We start from the raw sequence: 16,392 nt of genomic DNA, 5'->3' as shown, positions 1-16,392 counted from the left end.
TTGTGTGTCAGCCAATAAGTATGAATAACTGTGGTAAACGTGTGTCCCCTGCCGCCCTCGCCGAGCCATACCACACTTAACAGTTACATTGGGATATGATGATCCGTTTCTTCGCGACATTGCCACTACACTTTCACTGATGCATGCTAATTAGAACCGTCCATGTGCACCTCAAAACAAAATATTGGTTTTATTTTCCCAAGCGCATGTAGGCGTATCGTACAAACCACATTTCGTTCTGATTGACATTGAAGAGGGCATAAAGGCTAAAGAATCAGGTAAGTGGGGCAGTAAAGTGCCACGAAATTGTCTTTACCAGCGTCAAACCTCATCGACCTAAATATCTGCGATTCGAGCCAGCGGCAGCGATTGGAGCGTTAACGTTTATGGATCTTATTGTTTCGATCTTTAGTAGGTAAGAAACTATCAATTCTTATCTGTGATCGTTTCGTTTACGTTTTTTTAGATCAAAGTTAGTTAGGTCTAGTTATTATTCTGTGGTTAGGTAGAAGAAAGGTAAGTTATCTAGGAAGGTAGGTATCTTCCACATTCCACTAAGTTTAATTTACTTACTTAATCTTTACGTGGTCGGCCTACGGTCCCCGATGGCCATAATTTCCAGTCATAATGGTGTCAAATTAAATATTTCTACATAACAAAACAAAGTATGCACACAATGACCCAGACCTCAAAATGGAACAAGAATTAGAGTTTCTCTGCCCCAAGCCACTAGGTCGGAAGGTGTCATCTAGGATCATTAGCCTGTCAAGAAAAGTGGGCTAAGTCATGTCATGCCTTGACAATAAGCCGATTTCCCAGTTGCATTCACGGTGTACGCAAGTGGAATTTATAATATTTTTTGCTCGCCAATTATGCGAGCCCAAATAAGGCTAGACATTTGACACTGGCATTGATACTGGGGACCTCCTTAGGTAGTGAAGCGGCTAGGGAAGGGAAACCTCATTGAAGATTACTCGACATCCGTGCTGGGTCGAATTTCCCGACCTTTGTGCTGGTACCTTAAGGTTCTTCGCAGTGTTGCAAAATTGGACTAGGAGTAGGTACTTAACTAGTTAGTAGAGCTAAAAGTAGGTGACAGAACTTGTAATTCTGGAAAGATCTGAACAATATAATTACTTATATGGCTTATAAGTAGTTACCTCTGGAAGTAACTTCCTACAACTTTGTATTTATCGGTGTCTCTTTTTCTTAACTTTCGGTCGAAAAGTCAATAATGTTTACCAACAACGGCAGAACGAAAGTGACGAAAGTAAACTCACATACACACAAACCACATTATTTACCTAGGTACCTTCTCTTTGCAAGTGAAGCGTGCAATGTTGGAAACTATGAAAAGGTCAATCTTGTGGAACTTTCATTTGTTTATGCTCCGAATATACGAGTATCATACATTTCTTACCTGCTTCCATAATTATTTACGTAGTATAATGCCTTAGCTCCTTTAAATATCTTATGTACTTAAATAACAGTTAATAAAATCATAATAGTTAGTTGCCTAGGTATTATTAATGTCAATGTTTTTATAAATATAAATAATCAGTAAACATCAAGCAGTTAGGTTTATTAGTAAATGGGCGTAATTTTCACTTTCGTGTCCCAATGTTCGTGCAACGATGTTAAATAGAGATGATCACTTTCATTATCATAAAGTGAGATGACATGTAGTTAGATGTAGGAGTGCAGACAGTGTAATTATGGCTGGAGTTCCGTAGAGAAGCACTCCTGTTTAACTCAAGGCAAGGTAATCAGTATCTTTATACTTTTCAACTGCAATTAAACCACATGTGCGCCAGCACATTACATTAGCTCAGCAGCAGGCAATATACTGACTGATACAAGAAATACAGGGTGTTGCAAAAAGGGAATAGTAAGCCGAAACCTATATCTGCAGCCTACATCTGAAACTGAAATAAGAATTTCAAAATTTGCGATTTTTTTTATCATTTTCCATAGAAACTATGTTGGTCACGTGACTTTTTTACTATGGAGAATGTCTTTTATAATTATATATGTAGGTATATATTTTATATCCACTAGCGCATGACTCACTCCTTGTGTTGGGGACCACAAACCCGCACTGGGCCAGCGTAATGGACTAGGCCTAAGCCCTTCCTTCACTGGAAGGGGACCCGTGTCTCAGCACTGGAGACGTGATGGGTCGTGATGATGATGATGCCTCACTAACGAACCTTTCGTGGGACGCCCTCCAGCTCGCTGGGCCTGAGTGAGGAAGACCGATGACAGATAGACTCTTGAGGAGTCCCTAGCAGTGGAGGATTATTTGATGCAGTTGATGGTGGTGATGTCATTATTAGGAGAGTCAAAACTGTAAGAACCCATGTCCGTATCATCACAACACTCTTGCCTGTTTAAACGAATTACTATGGCAGTTACCGGATGAATGCTACTTATTCATCGCACTCTATGCTTCATTGACTACGGAGCTCCGGATAAAAACTTATAAGTATACGCACAATATTTACTGTCTGTATAACTTTACTGAAAATATGTTTTCTTGGAAGAGGCCTATGTACCTACTACATTGTATATACAGCAGTGGATAATTTTATTATTAGGAGCGGAGCTTTTTTTATTAATTGGTAAACTAAATTAGTGACTAGTATGAATAAAACCTAAACCTGTACCTAAAACTGAACTGATAATTTGTAAGCTTTCCTCAAGTTATTTAATTTTGAGCTTTCCATTCCTTGTAAACATTTACCAATGACTAATCTAATATTTGTTCGTTTATTTCGTACACAGGTGGGAATACTTTCTCTGTAGCCGTCATACTTTGTCCAAAGTGGGGAAGGCCAAATGTGGTGCATCGAATCGAAAGGCGTTATCGGCCATTATCTCCTTTAGTTGAAAGTGAAAAGGCTACAAAACGCAAGGTGATATACAATGCAAATGAGTCAGGCTGTGAACTTTATAGTCACACTACTCAGACATGTTTTACCTAAAGGTACATTCATAGTTATACTTAAGTACCTAAGTTAAGTACTTAATCTATAATTCACCAGCGCCTTTTAGGACCAAACTAGGGTGGTAGCATCCCATATGAAATGTTGACTGTAAATATAAGGACAGATTTTTCATTTACCTAAAAAAAAAAACACACTCACGCCTTGTACTAATGTACTCCCTTGCGGGGTAGGCAGAGGTGCATTGCTGCACCCACTTTTCGCCAGAGTGTATGTTAGTCCCAATGTAATAGGGGGCGGGCCTATTGCCATTTTACGGGCACATCCAAGACCCGAGAACAAATATCTGTGTTTAAACAAATATCTGCCCCAGCCGGGAATCGAACCCGGGACCATCGGCTCAGTAGTCAGGGTCACTAACCACTACGCCATTCGGTCGTCTTTTCATTTACCTAGTGTAGCAAAAGTGGTAAGTATGTAAGTATACCTACTAAGCTGAAAGGGCGTGAATCGTGACAAAGGAACACCCTGTCTATATCAACTCCACACTCTGTAAATGTACCCACCTTCCAACCTACGTAGGTACCTAATACACCAATATAGGTAAGTTATTCGTTTGAAAGTAATGGTATCGAACCTTTATCGAACAGTAGAAAGTATAATGCATCAATTAGAAACCTTTTATAATTAATTTAAATGATTCCAGCAAAGTGCCTACGTATTCCATAATAGTAGCTAAGTACGAAGTTTATATTCAATGTTGAAGTGTCTATAGGTCGGTACGAGAAGGACTAATAATATTAGAGTGTGTATGTGTGTACAGCAGATCTGTAAGCGTCCACGCATGAGATCGCGGACTAAAATCACTGCAACCCTTCAACCACAGCAGGGTACCGATTCCCGAGTTATGGAGATCATTTCCAGTACCGAGATTTGACCGAGATGATGTTTATCTCGGGTGAATTTGGAAAAATGATACTCTGGCGATCTCACGTAAAATGTCAAACGTCAAAATTTCTATGAGTTTGACGTTAAATTTGAGATTTGAAGCGGATATGTTAGGGTAGATTTTAAACTGAGACATATATCTCGGGTTCTGAAATTTATCCCCGAACCTCCGGAATTGAGCTCCAGGAGTATATTTTTCTATCTATTAGTTATTTATCCATGCACTGAGCGTATTCGCAGTAGGAAGTCACCTACTAACTTTGTTAGCAGAGAATAAACTGCGTGGGATTAGCAATTCAATCGAACGCGTGACTATAATGACAATGTAGGAAAATACCCATATCTTTCGAAGGCAAAGATAAATTTACCACATCATAGACGTGTAAACCGTCAGTTGATGATCATCGGACTATTATAAATATGTGGGGATATCTCACACACGGTCATCTGACCCCAAGCTAGGCAGAACCTGTGTTATGGGTGTCGGACAGAGCTTATATATCTACAGTGTAGATTCTACACAAATACATAGAAAGAGATACATAAATATACTAAATATAAATACATATCAACACCCAAGACCCGAGTACAAAATATCTGTCTATAAACAAACATCTGCCCCAGCCGGGAATCGCACCCGGGACCTCCGGCATAGCAGTCAGCAGTCACTAACCACTACGCCATTCGCCCGTCAAATATTACGTAAGTATTATATATATAATATGATATACCTACTATTATCATACAATATGACGGAAATTAAATGAGGACAATTAAGACATCGCCAGGTTCAAAATGAATAGGTATTATTAATATTATAAGTATCTGAAATTTAAAGCAATATGTAGGTCCATGACAAATTTATTAACCTAAAACTAGTATGATCTGCAAAGGTTCCAAACTAATTTCTGACGTAATTTTTTACTCGTGAAAGTTAATTGATTCAAAAGAAAGTTTTATGACAGGATTAACCAGTTCTGCAATTAGTTGCAAAAATATTACGTTTAATTATTATTTAAATCATAATATTATGTCAGACATTGCCATAGATATAGTTAGATACTTCCCTCATAATAAAACGCATAGCTTTTTTACGTCTTTTGATTTCCATCTTCGTACTCACATAGAAGAAATAGAAATCTAGGTACCTACTTACCTAATAAAGTAAATTTCCAAAACTCGTAGAACAAAAGTGGTTCAGAATGACCCTCTTTCGGCTTAGTATACTACTTACTTACTATTTTTGCACATCCTGTAGGTATTTGCAACAGCCTATATTGCATAGGAAGTAGATTAATTTTATCGCGACAATATACCTACCTACCTACTTTTTGTCTATCTTACTTATATGTACCAAATTACCAATATACACGCCAGTAAAGCTGCTACTGGACATTACATAGTACGTGGAATACATTATCACTGCCTATAATTATACAGATCTAGATGAAGACTTGTAGATTACAATAATCGTGGATCGAGTCACGACCGTGATCAATGTACAGTACAGTTCGCGCGCGAATCCATTGCTACCAGATAAGAATGAGCTAAGTTATACATTTTTAGAACGATGGCATCCTAAGTTGCCGACTGGCTCTCAATAAAACATTGAAAAATCTTGACTACCTGCTTACCTGACTAACTACTGATTTGTTTGTATTTTCAACTGAACGTATTGAATCTTATTATGAAAAGATGGAGTCAACTTTGAAAGGCTTTCCGCAATCCAGACAAATTAGTTCGCATTTGCAGCTTTTATAAATTTAGGGTTTTCGATTGCAAAAAATCAACACCCAAGTGACGCCAGGGTTTGATATGAGCGCGTACGCAGACTGTAGCTTTCAAATGATTATCAGAGCTTAACGTGCTCCTAGACCTAGGCAGCAGGCTATTTTTAAAACATCCCTGTGTTAAAAATATTCTGAATTATCATTACCTACTTACTTCCATAATAAGTACCTATATCATCTCTTCACTGTTATTGTAGATAAACTATGTATTGATATCCGCGATCAAATGATCTACCAACATTTAATGTTCAGTTAAGTTTCCAAAGTCGGGAACCACATTGTGATCATTTGATCAGTCCCAGTCTAGATCTGATCGCTGATAAAATATCATCCGTGCAGAATCCCGGGCCGATAACTCCGATAAGTAGCGTGTATTTTAGCACGGCTAGTTGCAATAGCGACAAAACAAGCTACACCGGTTATTGTTTGTATTTTTTTATTTATCTAAGTAGGTACCTATGTACGTACCTAAACTAGTTTGGTTCCAAGTTCCAACGACTTCGATAGGTTATATAACGTTAGTGTTGTCTGGACGTGCGACCCGGCAACATGTTTGTTTTGACCACACTGTGTTTGGCTTTAGGGGTTCATGTGAGTAAATTAATTACATATTGGTAATTTTATTTTCCGCTTTCATGCGACTCTTTTCTTATCACATTGTGCTACCGTAACTGTTCCAACTCATTATATAGGTACTTACCTACTTAAAAAGTTTTAGTTATCTACATGAACTCTCATTTATACATAAGTAATTATAAGGTTTATGACCGCTAAAAGGTGGCAATTTATAAATAGACTACGAATTCTTCTAAATTATGGATTGGATTTGTGTTATCAGTCCAATAGTCCAATGTTGGGTTACGGAGATCTTCATAAAATCATCATCATCATCATGAGAATATTTTCTTGTTTCATGCTTTTTAGGTGTTAGGTTTTCAGTTACGACTTAGTTTAGTTTTTGATCTAACTTATTTCTATCTATCTAGTGCTTGCAATGGCTTGCATGTTATGGTTGGATTATGCATGCATAATAATTAAAGATTATTCATAGTGAGACAATTGTGATGAACAGATTCATTTTAATTATGCATAATAGAACTTAGATTAAATTAATAGTTTGATGAAAAACCCCGGTAGTCGGCATCTTTGATGAATAAATTAATTTTATGAGCCAGCGGTTCGTTGGGTTTTCATCAATATTTCAATAGGTTTTTTTTGCCTCAGTTATTTTTATGCTGGTAGTTTTTGTTTTGAGTTTTTATATATTTTTGGTGTTATATTCTGCTAAACAACAACATTTTAGGTAGGTAATCATATATGCCTTCGGGAAATCTTATGGTAGTTAATCATTTTAGGTAATCATTCAAATTTTCAAATTTTAAATTTAAGCTATGTTAAATTATGTAACCCTAAGCCCCACTTGCACAAACATATTAAATCTAGATGTAGTGTCATTTCTCGATTTAAGAAACGTCAGTCCATATAAAATTTGACACTAAATCGAGATTTAACACTAAATCTAGATTTAATATGTTTCTGCAAGTGGCCCTAAATCTATACTCAAGGGTTTTATAATTTTGTCCTCACTAACAATATAAGAACTAAACCTATGTGTAAAACTTTATGTGGCTTTGCTCTGCCTTCATACATATGTATCTAATTAATATGTTTATAAGGATATACCTTCGAACTGTATAATATTAGCTTTTTGTGAAAACATCACGGATGTGTGATAAACCATTTAATTATATTTTTAAGTACTTAATATTAAGAAACACTGTATGTTTTCTTTACCAATAAAATAAATAAATAAATAATTTATAAATACTATGTAAGTAACTAAGTGTATATCAGCTTAAATACTATTTCTTTTTCCAGGCAATCAGTGGAGCTGAAGCCCCCACGATACAGCTGAACGATGGCCACAAGATGCCCGTCGTCGCACTCGGGACGGGCCGCGGAACCGCCCCGGGGGTAAGTACGAGTATTGCATTATCATCATCATCATCATCATAAAATGCTTATAGGCGGAGTGAGTGCGTAGCGTTAGCAGGAGTAGGTATTAAATGCAAACACTTACAGTTCAGTCCAGGTTTGTATATTGAACAAGCACACACAAAGTCTATATAATTTAGAAGGAGAATGCACAAGCCAACAACACAGCAGAGATAGAAAGTTATAGCACTTAGGTATAAAGCATAAGCTAGTAAATAAGCAAGCTAGGTACACAGCGGAAAGATCGCGTAAACATAAGCAATAGCGGGCTAGCGTAAAGCGGCACAGGCTTCGCGTCGGAGTTGAGATTTCGACAACTATACTAAATTAAACTTGCATAAATATTAACTAGTGTGTAAGATGTATATATTGTAAATATTATACGTAATACAATGTAGGTATAAGTGTAGGTATATACGGTACAGTGTAAATAGATAAGAATAAGTGAAATACAATATGTACCTAAACAATGAATGAAAATACAATTCAGTTCAACTGAAAATACAGTGAATGTATAAATGTAGGTAATAAAATCGGGAAGATACCTACATGCTATTGCTCTTGGCTGTCATTTTATCGACAACATCTTGGAGGTTCAACTTCAGGCGCAATAGTAATTTATTGTAATCATACGTAAGGAGACTTCTCCAGTGGAGTATAACCGGTTCTTAATCCTCATTTATATTATACTTGATGCGAACCCTGGCCATCTTTGAATCTGCCTTATCCAGTTTGTATTCTCCTAATCCCCCGCTGGTCACAATACAGAATAGAATAGATATTTTTTATTTATACACATATGGATAAAACATAGGTACAATCAGTGTGCAGTACGAGTATAGTAAAGCTGCTTCCGAAGCTTGGGGCTGCGGGTTCGAATCCCGCCCAGGGCAAACATCTGTGTGATGAGCATTTGTGTTTGCCTTGTGTCTGGTTACATTGTCCTTTATCTATTTAATATGTATCTATCTATGTATTTGTGTAGATATATCAGCTGTCCGACACCCATATCACAGGTTCTGCCTAGTTTGGGATCGGATGGCCGTGTGTGAGATGTCCCCACATACCTATTTATTTATCCTTATAAGTGTACACATATTTATTACACCGCACTAACAACGACAATCCTCACCCATTCCAGTCAGAATCAGTAGAAGAGGTGCGCCGGGCAGTATTCGACGCCATCTCCGTCGGGTACCGGCACATCGACACTGCTGCCATCTACAACGACGAGGCGCAGGTCGGGGCAGGAGTGGCGGATGCCATCGCCAAGGGATTTGTGAAGAGAGAGGACCTGTTTATTACTACTAAGGTTCGTTGGTATAAGTTGATAACCCTGAAAGATAATAACACTGGATGACTAGGGACTGTGAAAGTAAGTGATATTATGGAGGAGGCCTATACTCTGCATCTGCAGTGACATAGGCTAAAGGAGGATAAAGAAGTTGATTATTCATGACATGCGGATTAAAAGCCTTACTTATCTAGAGCAGTGCCGTAGTCTAAATCTGAAGCATCAAAATAACATTTTGCGACTCCTCTGGTTGTGAAAAAGTTATCAGGCGCTGATAGGGATTTTCCATGTTTCAGTTACACAATCACAATATTATTTTATGTATATGTGCTGTGTATGTTAGTGTTTTATGTAGTTAAACTTTGTTTCTATATATTCTCCAAAAAAATCAGCGCTGGTACCCACGTACTAATAATTATTATCTTCCTCTCCAGCTATGGAACGACAAGCACGCCAAGGAGGCGGTGGTGCCGGCCCTCAGGGAGTCTCTGCGCAAACTGAACCTGGACTACGTCGACCTATACCTCATACACTTCCCCACTGCCACCAAGGTATACTCTTGTTACATACATAAATATATTATAGTTACGTACATCTCTCACAGGAGAAGGCAAAGTATATGGAACGTGGGGTAATAAGTATATTAAAGGAGCTTTCAAAAGTGGCGTATCAACCCTGCACAATCAGCGACTGAAAACGAATATAAATGTGGGAGTGGAACAGAACGCAAGGTGAAGTATCCATGACGACGAATAACAGAGGAGCATAGAGTGAAAGCAGAGTGTGAAAGACGTATAAAGACGTAAAGACGATTTCATATTTCTTTATTTTATTTTGACCCTTATATAATAAAAGTGATAAATACAACATCTGATTTAATTCCTACAAATTGGGGGCTCGTCCGGGATAAATAAAATTAAAAAAATCTCGGAGATTACGGCGGATGAAGACGGATTTTTATAAAAAGAACAAGACTGACAGTTGCAAATTTTACAAGAAAATTTTTCTTCGCATCACAACGCCTTGAGGTCTGAACATATACCATTTTAAGACGTAATGACGACGACAAGAAGATGCCACGGACGACGACGGGAGATGACGGGGAGGCAGTCGGAACATCAGGACCGCTCACGTACACGGAGGAGCTGGTAGCTAAGTTCAGTGGGTGCGACCAGACCGATTCCGCAGCACGGTGGGCGCAGGAGGTCGATGACAACGCCGAGATCTTCGGGTGGACGGAGCTGCAACGGCTGATCGTGGGGCGCAGGTCACTGACCGGTACGGCGGCACTCTGGCTGCGTTCAGAGAAACCGTTCAAGACGTGGGAGGCTCTGAAGACGGCGGTCACCAAGGAGTTCCCAGACACCGTAGATTCCAAGACGATCCATGAGTTAATGAGCAGCCGGAAGAAGAAAGCAAATGAGACGTGCCTAGACTACATGCTGATAATGAAAGAGCTCGGCAAGCGAGGCAAGATGCCCGACTACGTCGCTATAAAATACATCGTGGACGGAATACTAGACGACGAGTTACATAAGGTGATGCTGTACGGCGTGACGACCTATGGGGATCTGAAAGATAAGTTGAAAGTGTACGAGACCATCAGGCAGAGGTCGAGCGGAAGACGGGCACCGGTCTTCAATCGTCTACCTACTGCAACTACACCCGCAGGCCCCGCAGCAGCTGCACTCGCGCCAGGCAACAGGACGACGGCCGTGCGACTGTGCTACAACTGTGGAGAGAGTCAACACATGTCAGCAGATTGCCCGTACAGACAGAGAGGTACTAAATGTTTCCGCTGCAACGACTTTGGACATATTGCTACGCAATGTCAACAGCCAGGCGGAAGCGGCAACTGGCGGAGCAACGACGCGTTTGGACGAGGACGACCTGGTCTGCAGCAACCTCAGCGTGGGCCGAGGCGTTCAATGTTCACCATGCCTACGGAGTCAAACAACGAAAATTCAGCAGCGAGTCGGAGCGACCAACGACGTGAGAACTACACTAGCGCTACGGACGGCATAGACAACTTAAAGACGGATTCAAGACGAACGATGTTCACGGTGGAAACAGGCGATGGCAGCGCTACGACGCACTTCATGACGGGCTCACGAGAGAGCAGCGGAAACGGAAATCAAAAGGTGTCGGTAATGTCAATCAGGATAGACAAGGTGGCCACAGACGATGAGCATGAAGAAAATGACAGCCATAGATACGAATCATGCGAAGAAGAACTGAGTGAAAGTCAAAAAGTGTCAATGTCAAAGAGCAACTGTCAAGACGTTGTAAACAAACAAGATTTACAGAATGTAAGGGAGAAACGGATGGACATCTGCGAAAACTCTGTAAGTAAGTTTATTGATAAGGGAAGTGACGATAACCTAATTGGAGACGATGTGTATTCCCAGATACGGATTGTAAAAAACGACGATGACATGAAGATAACGAGAGATATAACGAGGATGATGTTAAAGTTAAGAAATCAAGTGGGAACGAGGCGAAGAAGGGTAAGAAGGCGAGTGACACATGAGAGAAGAAAGATAAGAAGAGAAGCGATACACGAGATAAAAAAGATGAAAAGAAAGAGGGAAAAGAAGATGAAACGGATGAAGACAAGAAAGAAGAAAAGAAAGGAAGTGATAATGGGGGAAAGAAAGATAAAAGTGATGATGAACGAATGATGACGAATGTGTGTGTTTTAAGTTGTAATGCCGTATTTGTTTATTATTATTAGTTAAGGTGTTAATATCGTTTAAGTTGTTTTTAAATGAATAAGGCTGAGGGCAGCCTTAATGTCAGGATGGCCGAGTGTGGGAGTGGAACAGAACGCAAGGTGAAGTATCCATGACGACGAATAACAGAGGAGCATAGAGTGAAAGCAGAGTGTGAAAGACGTATAAAGACGTAAAGACGATTTCATATTTCTTTATTTTATTTTGACCCTTATATAATAAAAGTGATAAATACAACATCTGATTTAATTCCTACATAAATACTTAATTTTAACACGGTTACCAACTCTAGACCAGAGCTCTAGTGTTATAAGAAGAAAAAGGCTTGCCACGCAAGTCATAACATTATTGTTGATAATTCTGAAGGAAGAGTGTTCTTTCGTCATTCGTCTTTGAATACCCATTTCCCAGAACCCAGTTAATTACTACATCCATCATCCTCTCTCCAGGGCGACGGCTCCCCAGACTCCACAGACTACCTGGACACCTGGCACGGCATGGAGGAGGCGCGGCAGCTGGGCCTGGCCAGGTCTATCGGAGTCTCCAACTTCAACAGCACCCAGCTCCAGCGAGTCTACGACAGCAGCCAGGTCAATCCTGCTGTCAACCAGTTTGAGGTGAGAGAATCAGCGGTTACTACTCGACGTATTTTACATGTCAATGGTAGGAGTGGATGATATTGTCTGATCTTCGATTTGTGATGGAAAGTTTTCTGTGGATCAGAAATTCGTTATCGTAATAAGGCATTTAGTCTAAGTTTCCTGTCTATGGGTGGGGGATTGCAAGCTACATGTTCATGTTGGTGTTATAAATACTCGAAAACTCGCCCACCTACTGATAAATCCATCAACACAGCTTTGTATTTTGTTTTCTAAATACTTGGAGAGTTGTAGCGTAATTTCAGACCGATTTTTTTATGACATTACAGTCACATCATCTTCTCTTTTGAACATACCGATTGCTAAGGAATTTTGATCAATCTTCTTATCCAGTCTACATAACTAATTAATCCCCCTCTTTCCAGGTTAACCCAACAATGACCCAGGAACCTCTAGTGAAACTCTGCAAGAAGCTGAACGTGGCTGTCATGGCCTACAGTCCCTTCGGCTTCCTGGTCTCCAGGAAGAACGCTGATGCACCTCCTCCGAAGGCCGATGACCCTGAGCTGGTCAAAATGGCTGCCAAGTACGGGAAGACCACTAGCCAGATCGTCCTGCGGTATTTGGTAAGTAGATGTTTGAGTAATCATTATTTAGTCTATTCGTTAACTTGTAAGTTCAAATTTTTGGTTGCGGACATTTCTAAAATCCTCAATTCTCACTTCACATAAATTCATTTCATCATCTTCGAAAAACATTTTCAAACTAGTTATTTTCTTTCTGCAGATCGAGAGAGGACTCATCCCAATCCCGAAGTCGACCAACAAGGAGCGTATTGCCCAGAACATAGACCTCTTCGACTTCAAACTGACAGAAGATGAGGTGGCTACCATCAGCAAGTTCAACAAAAACGTCAGAGTCATCCACCCAGTTGGCATGAAAGACTATCCTAACTATCCTTTCGTTTCTGAGGAACCTTCTGTTTAAGCATTCTTGGAAGTAAAAGAGCCTGGTAAGGTACTACTTCTCATGTAATAGGTTAAAGTTTAACCAGGATTCTATTGCGATGGTTAAGTTAATATTGAGATTATAGATGGCAACAGTTCCAAAATAATAAATACTCAAGAATACTTAATAACGCTGTTTTTTTAAACCTGTTATAACTTGGTTTTGAATGTTGAGTTAACTTGAAGTTGGGGTTATATTTAGAGATGTACCTAATTTATGGTTGGTAAAACTGGGAGTTGATATATAAGTGATTTCCTCAGTATTTAATAAAAAATTAAGGGAAAACCAAAAAAAAATCTCGACTAAATACTTATCATTTATTTTTAAAGGCATCATTTCAGGTAAACTTACATAAATATTATTTTAATCACAGATTTTAATAAATATAATTTTAAATATATTAAGGGTCTGCAATAGGGAATCGAGGGTTGGCATTGTCATAGAATTATATAGTAAATGATGCTCTACAGCCTTGAAAAAAATCACACAGGTAGCCGAAGAGTCTAGCTAGGTGCTGAATCATTCGAATTTAAGTAAATGCTTATGGATAATTGTAAATTAATTTCGAAAAACCAGTAAATCACACTCCCGTATTGTAACAACTGTGTCGTAATTATAAAGAATTTTCATATGATTCTTATCAAATTATAAAGATAAATACTTGGACTAGGCGCTAAATACCTTGTTTTTAAATAAACACACACCTATTTTGTGTAAATTAATAACAAACTTGGGCAATTTTTTTCCCTCAAATCTTCATACAAATATCTATGGCGGCTTTCTGTGTTATAAAATCATAAACACAAGCGACGTTTGACTCAGTCGGCCGGTGGCCTCCAAAGAAGGGTCACGTCGGTTTAGGCAGCACTGACAGCTCGCGATCTTTTCGTGTACAGATACAAAATCACTGCACATTGGTTGTCATTGCACTTTTATGACACCAACATAATTTGATTTGAAATTGAGGAAGCATAATTCTTACACTATATTCAATACATTAAATTAAATTAGATAGTGGGCAATGTTCTCGCGTGACATTACAGTCTCGTAAAGGTCCGATGAGGAGCAGGAATATAGCGAATTGATCTAAGTGATGACAATACGTAGGAACATTAGGTTAGGATTGATCAAAAACACAGTCTCATGGTACTGGTTGAGGAATGGTCTCGTGAGGATCTGATGAGGACAGTAACAAGGTGGTGACTGAATTTTATTTCAAAGATGTTAATAGCTAAAAGCATCGAGTTTGGGCTATTAAGTATGTTTTTCAGAGAGACAGAAAGATATTTTAGGTTTCCTCTGGATTAGTTAGGTTTACTGGGTTTACTAAATTCATTCGTAACGTAAAATTGATAATGACGGAATTTCTTCTATAGACAGTAGTTACTAAAAAAACCAACGATAGATGGCGTAATTTGCAGAAGTACCTATCTAGTCACCCTGTAATATTTGTTTGGCTTTAACTTTGACGGAGCGTCTGTCTATAGCGCAAACTGGTGCCTTGTATTGTTTCCGCTGTTTGGAAAACGCTCCGCTCCGCTTCGCTGCGCTCCGCTTTGGTTTTGATGAACATGTGCACCAAACACGCTCCTCCTCGCTTTGCTCGTCGTCGCACCTATCTTTAGGTTTCGATCTCATGGGGTTTGTAATAATTATTGTATGTGTATTATAAATGTATGTTGTATTGCTCGTTAACTTTCGATTTTTTAATCATTCAATATCGTGATTTTCGGGATGTATGAGAAAAAATACCACAATTTGTACATTTACTACATACTTAATATATTATTTATTAAGATAACATTAGGAGAAACAAGATTATACATAGGTATAGACGAACATACATTTGAGCAAACGAAACTTAGGTGTTTAAAGATTGTGCCTAAAGAGTTTTAGACGAAACGAGCCTTATGCCACATAATTCTTGGCAAAGTGATGGTTCGGCCAAAAAAGTTTAGACCATACGAGTTATGCGAAATGAGTTTTGGTCAATAAAGATTATGCGAGATGAGGGGAACCGCCACTTTTCACTTGTGTCCCACCGGTTTCGGTGCTCAGCGGAATAGCACCATTAACCATTATTATTCTGAGATATCATCACTTCTTATTCTGAGTTACCCAATATAAAAACACGCCATCTATTGAAATCATTTTTTAATTAGGATTTGTCTATGGTGTGGTCCCCAAATTTAAGGGTAAAAGCGAAATAATTATATTTTAACCTTTTTTTATACCTATTATATTAAAAGACCAATTCAACGATACCCTACCTACACCATCAAAATAACCGGAAAAAATATCAGCCCCAATTTACTTGTATGGGAGAGGGAGTACCCCAATATTTTTTTGGGGTACTCCCCATATCTATGCGAAATATCAGCTTGATATCTTTACCCGTTTCTGAGAAAAAGGGCGGTGACAGACAGTCAGTCAGACAGACGGACAACAAAGAGATCTTGTAACGGTTGCTTTTTTTCCTTTTGAAGTACGAAACCCTAAAAATAAGAAAAAATATTATTCTGCTACCAAAAAATATACTTACAAACATACAATCGAAAAATATTACCCTCCTCCTTCGGCAGTCGGGTAAAAACAAGTGAGACAGGGGGTCATTCTGGACTTTTGTTCTACGAGTTTTAAAAATTAACAAAAAAAAAACCTTTTTCATAGAAACTTTGATGACACGTGACTTTTTACCATGGAAAACGAATATTTTTTTTCGCGAATTTGCAAAACTCGTAGAACAAAAGTTGTTCAGAATGACCCCTTGAGTTGAGTCATCCCCTTTCGGCTTAGTATACCCTTAGTATCTACACTTTAATACCTGTAGTTACCTTTCTACAAGTAAGTAAATACTACATTTGTTTAGAAAGCTAATCGGGTTCCGAGTATGGAGAAAAGTGGCACCCCTATAAATTTCTACTCTTTCCTGGTGCTTACCAGTGTAATTAAAAATTATACTTACCCTCAAATCAATACTTGAAAATAATTGTCAATAAAGTTGGCGAGTAAAAGTTTATGACCCACTGTGCCAACTTACATGTGTGCGTGTCACTGCGTGTGCTGTGTGAAGAGCATTGA

At 38.7% G+C, this 16,392-nt stretch overlaps 1 protein-coding gene across 1 annotated transcript; it reads left to right on the top strand.

Annotated features, from left to right (window-relative positions):
- The first annotated feature begins 6,127 nt into the window (after positions 1-6,127).
- Positions 6,128-13,435, top strand: LOC105389418 (aldo-keto reductase AKR2E4). The gene is made up of 7 exons (XM_048626478.1): positions 6,128-6,274; positions 7,562-7,657; positions 8,820-8,990; positions 9,407-9,523; positions 12,154-12,321; positions 12,729-12,929; positions 13,090-13,435. The coding sequence occupies exons 1-7, from the start codon at positions 6,233-6,235 to the stop codon at positions 13,288-13,290; spliced, it is 996 nt and encodes a 331-aa protein (XP_048482435.1). The 5' UTR covers positions 6,128-6,232; the 3' UTR covers positions 13,291-13,435.
- Positions 13,436-16,392: the final 2,957 nt, after the last annotated feature.

The sequence above is a fragment of the Plutella xylostella genome, chromosome 16, assembly GCF_932276165.1.
Source record: "Plutella xylostella chromosome 16, ilPluXylo3.1, whole genome shotgun sequence".
NCBI lineage: Eukaryota > Metazoa > Arthropoda > Insecta > Lepidoptera > Plutellidae > Plutella > Plutella xylostella.
Note: the sequence above shows the minus strand (reverse complement) of the source record. Positions and strands in the feature narration are given on the sequence as shown.